At 38.3% G+C, this 17,383-nt stretch overlaps 1 protein-coding gene and 1 long non-coding RNA gene across 10 annotated transcripts in view; one reads left to right on the forward strand and one right to left on the reverse strand.

The window, feature by feature from the left end:
• LOC309877587 (serine/threonine-protein kinase WNK1-like) overlaps positions 1-17,383 on the reverse strand; it is a 106,488-nt gene that overhangs the window by 56,777 nt on the left and 32,328 nt on the right. For all 8 annotated transcript variants that reach the window (XM_082759065.1, XM_082759062.1, XM_082759061.1 and 5 more), the window contains exons 2-4: positions 15,630-15,802; positions 11,048-11,268; positions 8,911-9,068 (exon numbers count right to left, since the gene is read on the reverse strand). In XM_082759065.1, coding sequence (XP_082615191.1) covers positions 8,911-9,068; positions 11,048-11,268; positions 15,630-15,802 — 552 coding nt within the window. The remainder of the gene's footprint in view (positions 1-8,910; positions 9,069-11,047; positions 11,269-15,629; positions 15,803-17,383) is intronic.
• Positions 3,788-8,977, forward strand: LOC309877618. 2 transcript variants are annotated; one of them, XR_014317389.1, is made up of 4 exons: positions 3,788-3,968; positions 6,336-6,477; positions 7,234-7,305; positions 8,839-8,977. It is a non-coding gene; the product is annotated as an uncharacterized lncRNA (long non-coding RNA). The 2 variants fall into 2 exon arrangements; XR_014317390.1 differs by lacking the exon at positions 6,336-6,477.

The following is a 17,383-nucleotide window of genomic DNA, read 5'->3' on the forward strand; positions in this document are numbered from 1 at the left end:
TTCAGACAATGCTCCAAAAGTCACTATCTCACTATCTCTTTTATTTTCTGACTTACTAGAATAGGAGCGAGGGACTTCTATTTGTGTACCAAAAGACTCAGTTTCAGAGGAGGATCCTAGGAAGTATAACTCTCTGCTACTCAGAGAATTATGATGGTAATAGGTGGTAAGGTAGAAACATCTCTGAAAGGTGTTTACCTTCAAAAGGCACAAGCTCGGTGTTAGGAAGCAGCAAAACACCTTCACTGGAGGGAGAAGCAACAGTCTTTTTCTCCTTTAGCACAAAAACATTACGCACAACAAGCAATGAATTTTCTCATAGACGCTTTCAAGCTTGGTGTTTCTCTCATCAAAATTAGTGTAGGCAGGAAGACCAGGGAAGAGATCATCCCCTTGTACACAGCACTGGTGAGACTGCACCTTGAATATTGTGTTCAGTCTTGGGCCCCCTCACTACAGGAAGGATAGCGCATTGCTCGAGCATGTACAGAGAAGAGCACTGAAATGTCTGAGCCCCCCAGAACTGGGGATGTTCAGTCTAGAGAAGAGGAGACTGAGGGGAGACCTCACTGCTCCCTACAACTACCTGAAAGGAGGCTGTAACAAGGAGAGTGTCTGTCTCTCTTTGCAGGTGAGAAGTGATAGGATGCAAGGAAATGGCCTCAAGTTGCACCAGGTAAGATTAAAATTGGACGTAGGAAGAATTTCTTCACAGAGAGGGTGGTCAGGCATTGTTATGGACTGCCCAAAGAAGTGGACACATCACCATCGCTGGAGGTATTTGAGACGTGAATGTGGCACTAAAGGATGTGTTTTAGTGATGGGACAGCAGGTCAGGTTGATAGGTGGACTTGATGATCTTGAAGGTCTTTTCCAACCTAGACAATTCTATTATTCTCTACTTTTGAGAATAAACTACCTGCAAATTTTCATTCAATTTTGGTAGCCTTCACTGTTCTAATATGGGAACAAAACAAAGCATTCAAATAGGCATATATGCTCACATGTTCTTGTCTGTTCTGGGAACAGCTCGGAGTAATTTTTAGAGACCTATATAGGGTTTCCATACAATTTTAGCAGAGTTCTGGCCTATGAATCACATAACATCTCAAAATAACTTCTTTTGTTTTGTTTTTAAGCTCATTGCCGCTGTGAGCTTCTGCAAGACTAAAACTTTCCTGAAGTCAACCCATTTCTACCCCAGTGCAACTATAGCAGCACAGTTGTTCGGACAAGAAATAGAAGCCCATCCATTGTTAACATCAGTACTTTTGACTAGTGGCACTATGCTGACAAAAAAACTATCAGTCTCCCCATGGAAATCCTGAGTTTGCGACTTCAGTGATTCATTAATGGTTCTTGTAACACTGCAAAGCCAGGCACTTTCAAATACTGACCACTTCTCTGTTCTTAAGAAAAGAGTCACCTTCCCATCTTCGGGTAAATTAAATTAACCACAGTTAATGTAACAGCTATATAAATGTCTGTACAGGACAATTTTAGATATTAGCATCACAATTTGACAAGGCCAGATCCTTTAGAGATACTGAAGTGTGTTGGTTTTGTGGTTGTTGTTTTTGTTCTTGTTTTTATATATATACACATTGTTTACTCAATATACCATGGGCTAATGTAGGCTTATAAAAACACATATAAGAAGTCTGCAGTATAACCAAATTTTTGAATTCCACATTGAAAAAAATGTATTAGATCTTCATTTTCTGCACCTCAGCTGATAGCCTTCCCCCATTTTAGTTCCTGATCATTTTAAAATCATACATAATTTAAAATTAAGGCAGATCCCAAGCTCAGCAGAGATCAAAATAAGAAAAATCCCCTTTCACTTGAACTAAATTTGTTTTAAAATACCAATATGGACATAACAGTTTTAGTTGTAATCTAGGCACTTTTGATGCTAAATACGACAAATGCCTCTTAAGACAAACCCATAAAAGTGATCTACTTTTAGAAAGGAATTCAGCTGAATGAGTCTTTTTCCTTCCAACTTCATATATCTACCCCAGTTTTGTAAACTGTGTAGCATGTTACATCACAGTGTTCTGTTTCCTGTTGTTTCTTACTTAGATTGTTGTTTTTTCTCTAAAAAGAGGGACTTAACTAAGACAAAACTTAAGATATTATTAATGCTTTGAGACCTAGTATTCCTATTTTGTCCCCCTTCCATTTTTAAGGCTATGTATTTCTGAACTGATGAGTCAGTGACTGTACTTCCACTCAGGAAGATTCCTCACTCTTAAAGAAGTGCTGTTTAAAACGCTTGCAACTGAGCTGAATGGCTACAGAAGACGAGCAGCAGAAGCTTACATACTCTTTAATCATAGGATCGTATCACACAACAGCTCTTGTTGGAAGGAACCTTAAAGATCATCCAGTTCCAAAGCCCTGCCATGGACAGGGACACCTTCCACTATATCATGTTGCTCAAAGCCCCATCCAACCTGGCCTTGAACACCTCCCTCTACCTGCTGGCCACTACTCTGTTGATGCACCCAGGATATGGGTGGCCTCCTGGGCTGCAAGCGCACACTGCTGGCTCATGCTGAGCTTTTGATCCACCAGAATCCCCAAGTCCTTCTCTGCAGGGCTGCTCTCAATGAGTTCTCCCAATCTTGCACAATCTTCTCTTGTACAGGTTGTCTAGACCCAGGTGCACCTTGCACTTGGCCTTGTGAACCTCATTAAACTCACATGGGCCCACTTTCTAGCTTGTCCAAGTCCCTTTGGCTGGCATCCCTTCCTTCTGTTGTATCAACTGCACCACTCAGCTTGGTGTCCTCTGCAGACTTGCTGAGGGTGCACTTGATCCCACCATTTGTGTTGTTGATAAAGATACTGAACAGTACTGGCCCCAGGATGGACGTCTGAAGGGCGTCACTGGCCATCCAGACACATTTAATTCATTATTTAATTCATTTAGTGTGATACGGAGGAATTACACCTGGTGTGCTTTTTTTTGTTTGTTTTCCATTTGATACTTAAGTGCCTGAATTTTCTTCCTTCAGTCAACACAATTACAACAATTTTCCCTTTCTTACTATGTTTCCTGTGCTTGGTTGAAGGCTCGGGGATTTTCAGTATGTGCTTTAACAAAAGACTACTTGCTTTATTTGAGGGTTCCCTTTCCCTGCTTTTCCAATGTTCCTTACCAATGCTTTTTGCCTGAGAACTTGGTAGGAAGGGTGTCTCTATGTATATGAATGAGGCTAAGAAACCAAGTTATTCAAGGTAAAGGAACAGAGCTCTATGTACACTTAACAAATCTCAAATTCCTTCTAGAAAGTAAAATAGGATATTCATCAATATTCATTAGACAAGTAAAACTAATCACAAGTCTAAAGGTTAAACATTTATATTTGCTGCCTAGGATTCTTAAGGGAACAAAAAAGAAGACAGAGGTAGGATGACTTGACCATTTCTTCTCTAAGGAAAATAAAGAATTTAGTTGATTAAGTTAGGCAATTATGATGTCTAACTTTTAAGTCACTAAAGAAGAAATTAATTTAATCTCAATTGACCAAACTGCAGCAATTCATAAGTGACTGGTTTCTAGCCAAGACAATGACCTTCACTCTAACCAGTAAGCTTCAGTTCCCACAAGCTAGGGAAATTACAGCTTTTCAAACCAGTTAGACACTGCCTGGTCTGGTTACTCATTATGTACCTTGTTCCCTCAGGCCTTTTTTAAGCTCAGTACAACAGAGATGAAAAAAAGCTGTGCCCATTCTGTGGAACATTTCAGTACAGAACATTTTGTGTTTTGCTTTGTTTTCTTAAGTCAAAATGCAAAATGTTTTTTTTCTCATCCTAAGGCTCAGAAGGCAGATATTTATTTAGAGAAGAGACTGGACTTTTGATGAAGGCAAGGATGAGTATAAAACTTCACTTTGTCCAACTAAGCGTGAAGAAAATTAAGTACAGAGAACAACACTAACGGGAAAATTTAAAAGGTAAGTTTATATAACGGGAGGGGGCAAAAAAAATGTTCTGCTCACACTCATGTTAGATGATCAGTACATTTAAAACTGAGGATGGTCTTAACTTTTTTTGGAATTAACATGTTTGGATTTATGTTAGTGATAGTCATGCAAGAATGAGATGAATCTGCATAATAAACCCCTTTAAGTGTCATTTTACTCATCCCAGGACTAGTCAATCATCTAGCAAATTTCAGACTTAGATATACAAGCATTGGAGATGGAGCAACCAGTACCTCTATGCACTTAGAAAAATAATCTCTGTGCTACAAAAAGAAAGCTTGCAGGAGACAGAGAATAGAAGTGGCCAAGGTCCGTACCACATCTGTGAGTGGAGAGCAAATGTAAGCCAAAAAAAAAAACAAACTAGCTTTTGAAGCAACTGCATGGGTTACATGTCACACTGAGACAAAGCAGCTGCACCTATGCAGTTATGCCTCCATTGCGTTGCTTCCCAAACAGACTAAATTAAGAAATCATACTTAAGATGTCTGTTCTATAAATATCTGTTTTCATTTAAATACACATATAGCCCGTTTCAAATATATTATTGTGACAAAATAATTGAAATATGCATGAAACAGGTCAAAGAAAGAATACCAGTTGAGAGAGAGGAATGGTGTCAGACATGAAAATCTTCCCAAATTTTACCAAGATCTTATTTAACTTTTTTATATATATATATAAATAATTACGTGACAATTAAGTACCATTATCACATTTTGTATTAAACTGCCTGTATTGCTTGATATGGTTTGGACTTGCAAAAAAAGGCGGGGGGCATTGCATAACCTAGTACTGCATCATGCAGTTTGACACAGCTGTGTCTGCACAACTGGGCAGGGGCAAAAAAAAAAATCACAGGAGCTGACAACACTACCTTCATGGGTAGCTTTAATTAATAGGTAGCTTACTTTCCAATTAAAAGCTTAAGTGTGTTTTTTCTGAGGTCATGTAGACAGCAGTAAATGCCCACGGGGTGCATTCAGTCCCAGCTGAAGAGACTTACTGCTTAAACCACAGATTTTTATTTTTTTTTAATAAGATAATCCTCAAAATCATAGCTTCTTTAAGTACTCACTACTCATTTATTTAGAACCATTTCCAAAGAACAGTAGAGGATAGCTTCAAAGAGGGATATATGCTTTTGGTGGAGACAAAATTACAACATTACGTTCTGGTGAAAATAGAGGGAGGCTAGACTCTTATACCTGAGCAACAAGACATGCAGGTATTTTCTATTCTAAAGAAACTGCTAGTGATAACGTCTGGACTGAATGTGGTAGAGCATGCAAACACAACCGGAGGTAAATACTTTGTGTTAAACTCCTCCTGATTTCTTTACCAGAACGGTAAAACAACGTAACACCTTGGCCCCTAAAAATTGCAGACAGGTTTTTTTTGTTTGTTTGCTTTGTTTTTTTTTTTTAAAAAAAGGGGGCTTTTACTCAGACTCTTCTACTAAAAGAATTCCTCTGAACAAAGTCAAGCCAGAAAACCAGTTTAACAATTGTTTTCCATGCCAGGGAAAATTCAGGATTTTTACCCCAGTGCTCCTTTATTAAAGAAAAATAAGAATCTCTCAATGAGCACATAGACAAGATGGTCATCCAGCAAAACGACAGACTTGTGCAGCACTGCTGTTGTACATGATGCAAAGCAACAATAATCAGCTGGGCCATAAAGTCTCATCACAAAGACAAACTTCAGCCTTTAGATCTGATATCTAGGTCTCTGCTTACCTAACTACATTACTTCATCAGAAAACTGCTTCCAGAAAAAAAAAAAAAAAAAAGAAAAAAAAAAAGAGAAAACCCTGAAGAGGTAGAACCACCACATATTCTGAGCAATCTTGGCAAATGCCTCAAGCCAATGCTGCAGAATCAGGCATTGGCTAGAGCCATCCTAATCACAAAAGGAATAAGGTCAGAAAGCAACACAGCTGAAGGCCATCCTAGAAGAGAGAACAACATACAGACAAAACAGGAGAGAAGAATGTAAGCTGGCAGTACCAAGTCCAGAGCTGACAGGACACCATGGACATTAAGACTCCTTATACAGGTTTCTCTCCTAAGCAGTAGTTAGGGTCTAAGCTAACACAGCAACTGTGCTTTTTACCAAGCCCAAGAGTTGCTGCAAAAGGGTGGAGGGAAATCAAACAATTTAAATACTTATCTCCTGCACTCAGTGTCTGTACATTTTGTCTTATTGCCTTTGGAGTTTCAGTGTTTATGATCTTTTATGATCTTTTTTCACGATCTTTCAATGACAAACTGCCATTAGTATCTTCCCCTCTGGTCTTTGTGTATGCATGTAGATAAAATAATCCTTCCATTTAAGGCACAAGCAGCACTACAGCTCCTACCTCGACTGGTCTAAACATTCCTAGAAAAGCAGCAAACTAGAGGTTAGAATTGGAAGTGCTAACCACCTACCACAAACCACAGTCACCTTCTAACCTAAGTTAAAAGGAAATGTTTTGGTAAGTACCTTTGGATGCATTCCTACAGGAAGTTTTCCCAATCCATTCTGTTATTGATGGTTCACACAATGTCCTTCTAAGTGCTGAATTTCTCTGCTGGTTCACCCCTCAACCATAACTACAGATACTGTCAGAACTCCTGAAGTATCCTTCAAAATAAGAGTAAGAGAATCTTATTTTCTTCTACAACGAGTAAAGGACAAGGGTAGAAAACTGTTTGTATTTTTTTTTTTACCAATGTGAAAAGAGCCACAGAGTATTTTATTTCGCTTTCATAACATGCTTGTGCTGCCCGTGTTATGGAAGAACCACTGAATTCTCCATTGTCATTTAAGACAGGTTTATGCTTCATTTCTAGATAATATCATTGTTTCTTCATTGAAAGTATTCCTTGAAAGCTAATTCAAGTGTTTGTTTTGGCTTTTGTTCTTTTTGTTCGTTTTTAAATAGACTGCTTTGTGACTGTAATGCAAAGAACAACAAACCCAAAGATACCAAAATACACAGCCTTTCATTCTCTGCCTAGAAGCAGAGAAATGTACATTTCATTTTATTTTCTTGTCCTTTACTCCTTCTGAAATCAAGTAAATATTTTCTTTCATATAAAAATGCATTTTAGAGATACCAAGCAGCAGATGAAACAGCAGGAAATAAAATCAATGAAATTCAATCTGTGAACCACCAAGAGCAGAGAAGAGTAAAAAATGTGTTAGGACAGACCAAAAAATTACCATTCAATGTTTCTTGTCCACTTAGAAGATCAACAGTCAACCAAACACAGTGGGGAGAAAGAAGTATCAAGTTTGTTAAAGGTACAAGAAACAAGTGGTAAGTAGAAATCCAGTAAGTCTGTATATAAGTAAGTCTGCTACAAACCCCTACAAGGCTTTCCAATTGCTAAGTACTTCACAGAGCAGGGAAATGACAGACCTGGGGACTTCCAAGCCTGGGACTGTCTCAAAAGCTGATTATTCTCACCATAGCCCAGTTCCTAGCACACTTTAAGGAATGAAAGGGCAGCGGCATCAGATACCCGTTTGATATAAAGTACCCATCCATACTGAAATTATGTTTCTTTGGCTCTGGTCAATATACAAACCTAAGCATACTGGAAGATACCCCTAGAACTGTTTTGCTAAACTAGTTTGTTTTCTTTCACTGATCCAGATAGCTTACACATCAGAACATGCACAGTTAACCACTAGATTTTACCCTTGTTCCTCTTGACTTAGAAGATTACAGCTAAGTTCACCATCATACTAAAAAATATACATATATATATATAAATAAAACATACTCTTAACACCTGTTCAAAAAAACACCTATTTTTCCTCTTCCTCCTCCTGTCCCTCTCCCACATTCCCCTTCAAGCAAGAAATCACATTTTATTTTACCAAGCCTTCCTTCAAGAATTTATTGCTTCTGCCATGAAGGCCCTTTCTCCCCTTGTCTGCAGTCAGCAATTATATCTGCCTTTGATACTCTGAGGTATCAGGAATAAGCATTTTTTCCAGCCGTAAGCAAGCCATTTGTTATTAAATCCTCAACTTCTCAAAGATAATACACACTAAAAGATTAACATGAGTAACTCTTTCCTCAATTTGTAGACTAGTGAAAGTCATTTTCTCCCTTTGCATGTGTGCACAGATATTCTGAAAAAAATCAGTGCAAGTTTTTGCTTCTCCAAATGGCCTATGTTCTTTCTGAACGCTTAGATAAGAAGGCTGAATGTATGCAGTTAGTTTTACTATGCCGCTGTACTTCTCATGGTACTGTTTTAGAGACCATAAAGTAAATCAGCTACAACCACTCTCAGAATTTCTAACGTTAGTCTGCTTTGTATGTTCAAGGTCTGTAGGCTCTACTTAGTCTAGTCAAATGGGCAAAATTCAGCTCTTGGTCACCTTTTCACCATTATTTGGTTTCGTTAGTAACACTACTACCGCATTTACCAGCACTTTTCACAGTGAAATATCTTCCTGCTATTGATTAAGTACTTCCACTGCATAATTATGAGAAGTGCACCTGACACAGTAGCTAAGAGCCATCTGGTATTCAGTAAACTTAAAATCATTGTAAGTAACAATTTATGATTTGTCTTGGCAGGCTGCTACAGCAAAGTGCTCTGAATTTGTGAACCAGCTTTATTTTAGAGAACAAAGTTGCCAAGTAGCTTTCAGGACTAAAATACTACCCCCAACCCTTCAGTCGCTTAGAAAATAATGTTATTCTAATGTGTTTTCTTGTTGTTGTTGCTGGGTTGTTTGTTGTTGCTGTTGTTAAATCCCAAGCTATACCTTCTAATATACTGAAGGAGTATCAACATATGCAAAATTTTATTTCCATTCACATATTTTACAGGCTTCTGATCAACCGTTTGTACTCCCTTGCTAGTGGCCATAGCTTTAGAATCAGAAGCGGGGAGGAACTTACGCTGGTCACTCGACGGTAGATCTGCGCAGCATTTTGGCACTCAGAATAAGGATACTCAGACGTTGCCATCTCTAGCATACACATCCCAAAAGCATATACATCAACGGATTCATCATATTTCTCCTCATACATCTCGGGGGCCATGAACTCTGGGGTACCTTAAATTAAAAGAACGATTCAGACTCTAAATGTCTCAAAGCGAGCAGAGGCTGCTGGCGTTACTCACCGCAGGAGGAAGCAGTTGGGCAGACCTGTGAGACAAGAGAAAGTGGAGGCAAAAAGAAGAGGGAGGAAACCCTTAGTCACTCTGTTCCATCAACATACTTTGTGAGTCTTCCATTGCAAGGTCTTTATGGAATAAGAATGGCATGAAAGGGCTGATGTAATTCTTGTTTGATGCATGTTAGTGTAAGAATCAAAACAGACTGGATCAGGCATCAAATGGAGGGAAGGGGGATAAGAAGAGGGGAAAACAGTCAGACTAGCCATAGGCTGCAAACCAAATACTAAAGAGAGTTAAGACACTTACCTTTTCTCCCTGTAAGAAAGGAGGCACATTAAACCTGTTTTCAGGAATTACCTGACTGCCCTCTGCTGCAAAAGAAGTAGTACTGGTAGGAGCCCACAGCTAGTCTCTGACCTAGTGCTCTCCACCTATTTTTTCAGGTAGAATAGTTCAGGAAAGGCCTTGCAATGAAAAACTCTGTCGTTAAAACATAACTCTTCATGAAAAAGGATAAGAAGTAATTTTCTGCAAAGGCCACTCACCAGAGCCCTCTTCTTCATATACTTACCTTCCCACCTGCAGTATATTTATAGGCCTACTGCAGATACAGGCATTAGTGAGGAACATCCTACAGTCAAAAATACTTAGAAATACAGAGAGATTGAGTTACAGGCATAGAGCGTGAGATTCAACAAGTCCCATTTAAAGAGTTTGAAGAGAATTTTTGCTCAGGGAAGCATCACTGCACCCTCTTTGCAGTCCAAAGGATTGCGTTGTATGATCAGATTTACTTTAAGCCAGAGATGCAAGTTTGCTTGTAAATTTAAACACAGAAGTATTTCCTGCAGACACCAGATTCAAGACAGTTTACAAATCGTTCAACAACCACATTGCTCCTTTTCACCACATGAAACCAGAAAAAGAGAATGCAGTTGTAGCCACTTATCCAAAGGCTAACTATTAACAGCAAAATACAAAGCTGTAATTTTTTAAATAATAAGAGTATGTTTAAGAAAATCTTTTTTTTTTTTTTTTTGGTATGGAATATTTTTCATTCCTACTAATACTATGACCTGGTTAGGAAGCAGGAAATATTTCAGTGACTACTTGCAAGATAGTTTACAGGTATACATCATTGATCCCATCTGGGAATCTAGAACAGGACTGTTGAGCAATATTGCATTTTAGCAAGCTGAAATACTAGGAATAAAAGCAACTTCATTTCCTGCAGCCTACTCACCCAACTACAAGAACAAAGCTGATAAAACCAATTCTATACAGAATTCACAGGAAAGGTCATCCTAGTTCTTATCAGCCCAATAGTTAATTTCTCAAAAAAAAAGGTCATTAGGGGATACTTAAGAACAGACTAAGTACAGGACTACACTTCCACGATGCATCCCCTTCCACTGTCTGGGGACTTCCTGAGTAAGACATTATACCACAATTTGCAGTATTTTGTGTTTTTTTTGACACATCTTAGTTTTTGATTACTCGCAAAATGCAAGAGATTTAATATTAACACCTGGTGACAATCAAAAATATTGGTCATACAAATTATTGCTAGACTAAATATCAATGTTGTTTAGTCACCAAAATCCATTTGGACATTTCTTGAAGAGGCATATTAAAGGTGAGGTTTATAGTTAAGAGAGGTTTTATCAACAATGTTACATGAAATTGTTGGGCAAGGCAGTATATCTGTACTGAAATACTTAATGTTAATACAAAAAAAATCAAAAACACAACCAGCATTTCAACATGTAATCTCAACAGACGGGAAACCCAGCCTGCACATCTACACGCTTTGACCATGTACCTTTGAAACCATATTTTTAAGGAAAGCTCTTAATATTCAAGTTCCCAAGTATGTAGACTGGCTTGCCAGCCTTCAAAACAGTAGAGGCTTACCTATCACACTTTTGGCAAAAGAAGCTCGCTTCAGGGTTGCCAGACCAAGGTCTCCAATCTTGACTGATCCAGTGGGGCCAGTAATGAAGATGTTGTCACATTTCAAGTCTCTATGAATAATGGGAGGAGTGCGTGTGTGTAGAAATTGTAAGCCTTTCAGTATCTGACGGCACCAGCTTCGTAGTACTTTGATTTTCATCACTTTAAATCTTTTCAAATACCTAGTGAAAAATAATAGTACATTAAACAGGTTCCAATGTCAACCCAGTGTCTTTCAAAATCAAGTTCTGCTACCAAGTAGCAGATTATGCTGTACCATTTGATGCTCTGAAGTGAAAAAGCAGTAATTAGATTCAAAAATTTCAGCTTCACCCTCTATTTTAAAAACTACCCGTGCATTTCACAATGGAAGAGCTAAAGATGCACCCCCTTCCTAAAACAAACTGCCGTATTGAGAATTTCTACCCAATTCCTTCTAACCAGGAGACTATCATGCTGAAAGACAAAAACACTTAGATTGCTAAGTCTCAAGGCACTGCTTCCCCAACAAAGAGTTAAAAATTTCTGTATTACACCTCCCTTATCTACTTATTTGAGAGGATTATTTCCCCCTACTTTTCATCCTGTAACCACTTACCACTATAAATAGTTATAACCTTTTCCTTGACGGAACAGGGGGCAGGGGCAGTAGAGCCAAAGATGCTAACAAAGAACAACCAAGTACTGAGCTGTTGCAAACTGTGCATGAGCTATGAAGTCATTATACCCCGGTTATCAATATTAGTCCAAACTTTTTGACCAAGCACCCCAGATTACACTTTAAATCTGATACAAATTTACTTGCTGAGTGGCTAAGCAAATCAGAAATTCTCAGAGATCACCTCCCTAGTACTATCCCACATGAGATGTGATCACCTGAATCTGAGCAGTTGCTATTTCAAACCTACAGACAGGTAAGAACGTGAGAAAAAATCTTTTAAAATGTTATGGCAAAGAATTGATGGGGAAGAGTTCGTACATAATGTCAGCATCCCTTAACTGTGCTAACAGCCTTAACTCTTCTAACATTGCTGCTTTCTAAAATCCATGTCAGAAGAGTCAAAAAATCTTTTCCAATCTTTTCCAATCCTTGTGACAGAGGAGCGTGATCTTATCCTACTCCTTGACTTCAACAGATTAGAGATGCCACAGGGTAAACAACCTATGACAGTATTCAAGTGTTTTCCAGCTGTGTAGTCCCACTATCCCTCTCCAGGTGGAAGAGTTTAAAGTGAAGAGTTCCTTTCTTTCTCCTTTTTAAAAAATGCAGGCTGAAATACATTTAGAGAAGGAGCTGCTAAAATAGCTGCTGCATACAGCAGTAACTTTATTCTTATGTAGCCAACGTTACTCAGTTAAATCTGACCAGTTTTACACTGCCACAAGACTGGTGGTAAATTCCGTGACCAGGATGGAATTCAGCAGACATATTCTTAAAACCAAGTCCGGTTCCATTATTCTGTGGCAGTGTTCAGTCTCTTCTGCATATCCACTTAACCAGGAGCATAAATCTTGATAAAATTACTTAAATCAATGCCAACATAAAAATTCAATATATAAATCCCTGTTACTTTAACTTCTCCAGTTCAAAGGAAGATCTGGAAAGCAAGTTGCGAGCAATAATTCTGCTGTGAAAGCAGAACTGTAAAAGCAATCAGGACCTTATTCCAGAAGGAGTCTCAAAACAGAACGTAAAGACGGACAGGGGAAAAGCCAAGCCAAGGAAGGAGACAAGCTGAAGGAGGTCCTGGATCACATCAGCTACCACTTGAATTCTTGCTATTGACACAATCCTCATTCATCTCTCTTGAGCCTGTTCCAAAGATCACATGGTAGGGGCACTTCAGTTCAGCATCTGGAATCCCTAATTACATTCTTGGTTTCAACTATGCTAGCCTACTGCCAGCTCCTCACTGTTAAAGGACCTGGGTCCAACCATCACCCAGCATCCTGCAGTGTTGCTATAATTTTTCCATAACACTGGCATGAACTAAGGCACGTGTCACTTAGGGCAGAAAGCATTTCAAAATGGAAATGTATAAATACTTAAAAGTACACGGACAGCCATATTAGCCAGTATGCTTTCAATTTTCCTAACGTTATATGGTAACTCGGGTTAGGAGAGACCTCAGGAGGTCTCTGGTCTAAGTGCCCTTTCCATGCAGGGTCAGCATGAAGTCAACCAGGTTAAATTTGGGTTATATCCAGTCAGGTCTTGGGAATCTCCAAGGATGGACTTGGGGCAACCTGCTCCATGGCCTCAGTGTAAAGGATTTTTTCCTTATACCCAGTCTGAACCTCTCCTGTTTCAATGTATGCCTGCTGTCTCTAATCCTCCTGCCACGCACTAAGGAAAAGAGCCTCTGATTTCTTCAGAGGCACTGGAAGGCTGCTTCGAGGTCTCCCCCAAAGGCTCCCCATCTTCAGGCTGAAGACGCCCGGTTTTCTTAGCCCCTCCTCAGACAGTAGGTGCTCCAGCCCCTGACCATCTTGGTGACCCTGCACTGAACTTGCTCTTAATGTCGTTCTTGGCTATTTTACATTAAAGACAGGTATTTGATCTGAGCACAGAACACTCCTGATAGTTAACTACAATGAACAGAGAAAAACAGGAACTAGAGCTTGGCTGTCTCAATCTTTTCTTTTTTTTTTTTAAACAGGAAGGCTCGTGACCTATCACAGCATCTCATCTCCAGGAGCTAGAGGAAACCCTACTAACTTAGCAGAAATAGTTACGAAGGCACGTATCCTATCAGATAATTAACACTTTCTTTTTAAGTAGATCAGAAGCACATACTACAGTGTCCTCAGGAAACAAGACTAGAGGTTGAAACTTAAGTCTGGTCATTATTTTTTTTTTAAAACAAAGTGGCAACGATGGCTATGTCCCTAGTCTCAAAATGAGGAAGATACCACTTACATGAAAAGCAGATACTATAGACATACTGAAAATATACGGAAGTTATACTTCGTCAAATTTCATATGCTAAAACAACTGCGCAGTACAAAACCAGGAATATGACACAGGTAAGCGAAATATGATATTAATCATATTAAATTTGGTGTTTCAGAAATTTCTCATACAATTTACCTGTCAGGTCTTAAGTGAAGTGGACAAGAATAAACTAAAATATAACGAAGTACACAATGGTGAAAAAAATGAAAGTCTACAGTTTAAGAGATAGCAATTAAAAAGAAAAATAGTTTTTTTTTCTGGATAAAAAAAAAAAAAAAACATTTAGAGTAGAAAATAATCCCATGGCCAGCAAATCTAAAGTATTTCTTCCCATCAAAACATTATCTTATGTCTGTCTGTTACTACTGTCTTATGTTGCTTATGCTACTACACAACAAGACAATCCAAACATTACATTTGTGAGGGAAAGAACAGGCTAAAAAAGGGAGAAAAGAAAGTTACATCTAACACTACACAGACTATCATGAAAATAGGTAACTGTAAATAGAAGCACCTGTCCAGAGCTGTAAAACCTTTATACTGCTTTAAGTACAGGACATAAAGCAATTGATCTATTACTTAATCTGAAATACCTTAAACAACCTTTAGAAAAACAAAAGCCTTTCCCAAACATATGGAGAAAGAAAAAGTTGTAACATCTTTAAACCTCCAGCACTATTTCAAGAGACAAACACTTCCATATAGTTACTTCAGACTCCCGAGAGCATTTTTTCCTGCTTTAAGCATGTCCATTTGTGGCTATCAATAAGCATCACAAAAAAAAAAAAAAAAAAAAAAAAACACAAAAAGTTCACAGGCTATTTTAACCAAATAGACTGCAAATTGTTTCCAGCTCCTACAGTCTGCTCACATATTTAAGATCTGAATGCCTCTCCAAGACTTAAATGGGCACCAAATTAAGACAATGACCCACAATATATGAATTTCAAATCCTGGCAACTTTAATTCCAGTAGATTTATGACAACTGTATGCTTCTGAACAAGCTCACATCTCTGCAAGATTGTACAGTGCAAGACAAAGGCATGATTTCTGTTTAACTCCCTCCAAGCTTTACACACCACTAGAGGGCCCTCACAGCAGTTTGATTTGCTGGTGTCTGACTTAAAGACAGATCTAGCTTCACTCAACTACTTTACATGGCAAAATTGCGAATACTTTCAGGTTTTTCTCAGGTACTACTTCATGAAGTTTCAACTAAATAAAAAGGGTGTTTTTGGTTTTGTTTCTTTTTACATCCAAAGCCTCACACCAAACAGAAGTGAGCTTGACAGGAAAGGGAAAAGGTCTGAAAAGTAAAAATCTCATTCTATGAGACCACAAAATCTTACAGTTCTCCTGCATGTGCTTACTGTCACAAAGAAGAATCTGACAATTTTGCTAACCTGAAGAATAATCCATTGTACCCTGCAGTACCAAGACTCTTCTTAAACAAGAATTTCCCTACAGAAGTTCAGTTCCCACTAAAAGGGCTTTGTTCTTATCTATCCTGAATTATCAGCTGCTTCTAGTGCTCTAATTTTGTGCTAATGTTTATCATATGCTTTGACATGGTTGAATTTACTTACGTTTTCAACGTTCCAGATGTCATGAGTTCCGTCACAAGAACAATACATTTTTTTCCTTTGACTGTAGACTCCCAGGAATCATAGAACCTGACGATATTGGGATGCTGAAGCCCTTTTAGCATCCCAGCTTCCTCTTTAAATCTTTGTCGCTCTGACTTGGACAGTTTCCGATCCTAATGAAAAAGAAAAGAAAGCTTTGCTTTATTGCTTAGAAAAGCAACAATCTGAAGAACAATTATGTACAGGCAGTGAACAAGCATCAGCATCTTTTAAATGCCATTTTGCTCGCAGTTACCGTTAAATACTTTATTTAGAAGACATTCTATTATTGCTTGTTTAAATCTTAGTTTCCTTTAGAGTCTGATTGCTCTCAGAGGTAAGTCCAGGGAGACTGGGAATTTTCCCTTCCTGTTTCCCTCCCACACTCCAAAGAGGTTGTCTGACTTGAGGTAGAAGGGGAACTTAACGTCCTAAAACGTTTGAGTATTCAAGGACAGGCAAAACAGGATCATTTGAGGCACATTTCCCAGATATTCTTTTAATATATATATATATAATATGTATTGTATATAATATATATATGCATTATATTATATATAATATATGATATATATTTATATTATATATATGTATATCTATATTATATATGTATGTATGTATAAAAGTTATTCCTTTGTTTATAGAATCCAGACCACTGGTAAGAGATTGCATTAACTCTCCATGAAGACAGCAGAGCAACAAACCTAACATGTTGGATGCACTTACGGTAGACAAATGAATTTGGGTTAGATTTTCTTAGATTAAAAGTATGACCTCATGATTGAGCAAGTTTCCTGTAATCTAGCATCAAGGAAAACAAAGACATAATTCACGTTAGAGAGACAGCAAGCTTTTGGCCAGAGACAAACCATGAAAAAGCATTCCTGGACAATATTACTGTATTATCTACCAACAAATGGCTATCCAATATCTTCAGGAGTCTGACCAGCTATTTCCAGAACAAGTTGCAAGTCTCAAAAGAAGGAGAAAAGGCCTCCTTCCATCTTTCAGTTTTGTCAGTTTCCCAAGGCATAGTCACACCAGTCAGCCTGATCAACTGACACGAATTGGATCCATATGTAGTATTCAAAACATGTCAGGATACACTTAAAGACAAGAATTTTACAATCAGCATTTCTACCCATTATTTACGAATAACTTAGTGACCTTTGTCAAATCTGGGCAATGATTTTAAGTCACTCCATTTCATATTTCCTTTTCAATTAGAAGGCTGTATAAGCATGCAGGGTTTACTCATACTGCTCACAACCTTCTATTGTCCACCAGGCTGTAACTCCTTTTCCTTTGTTAACAGTTAATGTGTTTTCTCAATATAATTCAGCCACGTTAATATCTAAAACATCCTCTAGTCACTTAAATTATCAACATTTTCTAAGAGGCCCACAGAGTATCTTTGTGCACGGACAGCCTACTTCATTTCTAGGTGAAGCTCCAGTTTTCAGGTGTGTAAAAGTCTTCCAGGTGAAAGTTTGACAACAGGTTTGCAATTACTTCAGAGATCAGTGCTTATAACTGTCAATCACATATATTTCTGTGTTTGGGATTTTTTTGGAAGATGCCAAATTCATGTCACGAATTTAACTAATAGGTATCAAGAGTTTTCAATCCTGAAACTATTTTTCTCTGCAGAAATTAGCGCTACCACTTCCCCTCTGCAGAAATTAGCACTACCACTTCCCCTCGCGCCTAAAAGA

Source organism: Aythya marila, assembly GCF_965140915.1.
Source record: "Aythya marila genome assembly, chromosome: 1".
Taxonomy (NCBI): Eukaryota; Metazoa; Chordata; class Aves; order Anseriformes; family Anatidae; genus Aythya; species Aythya marila.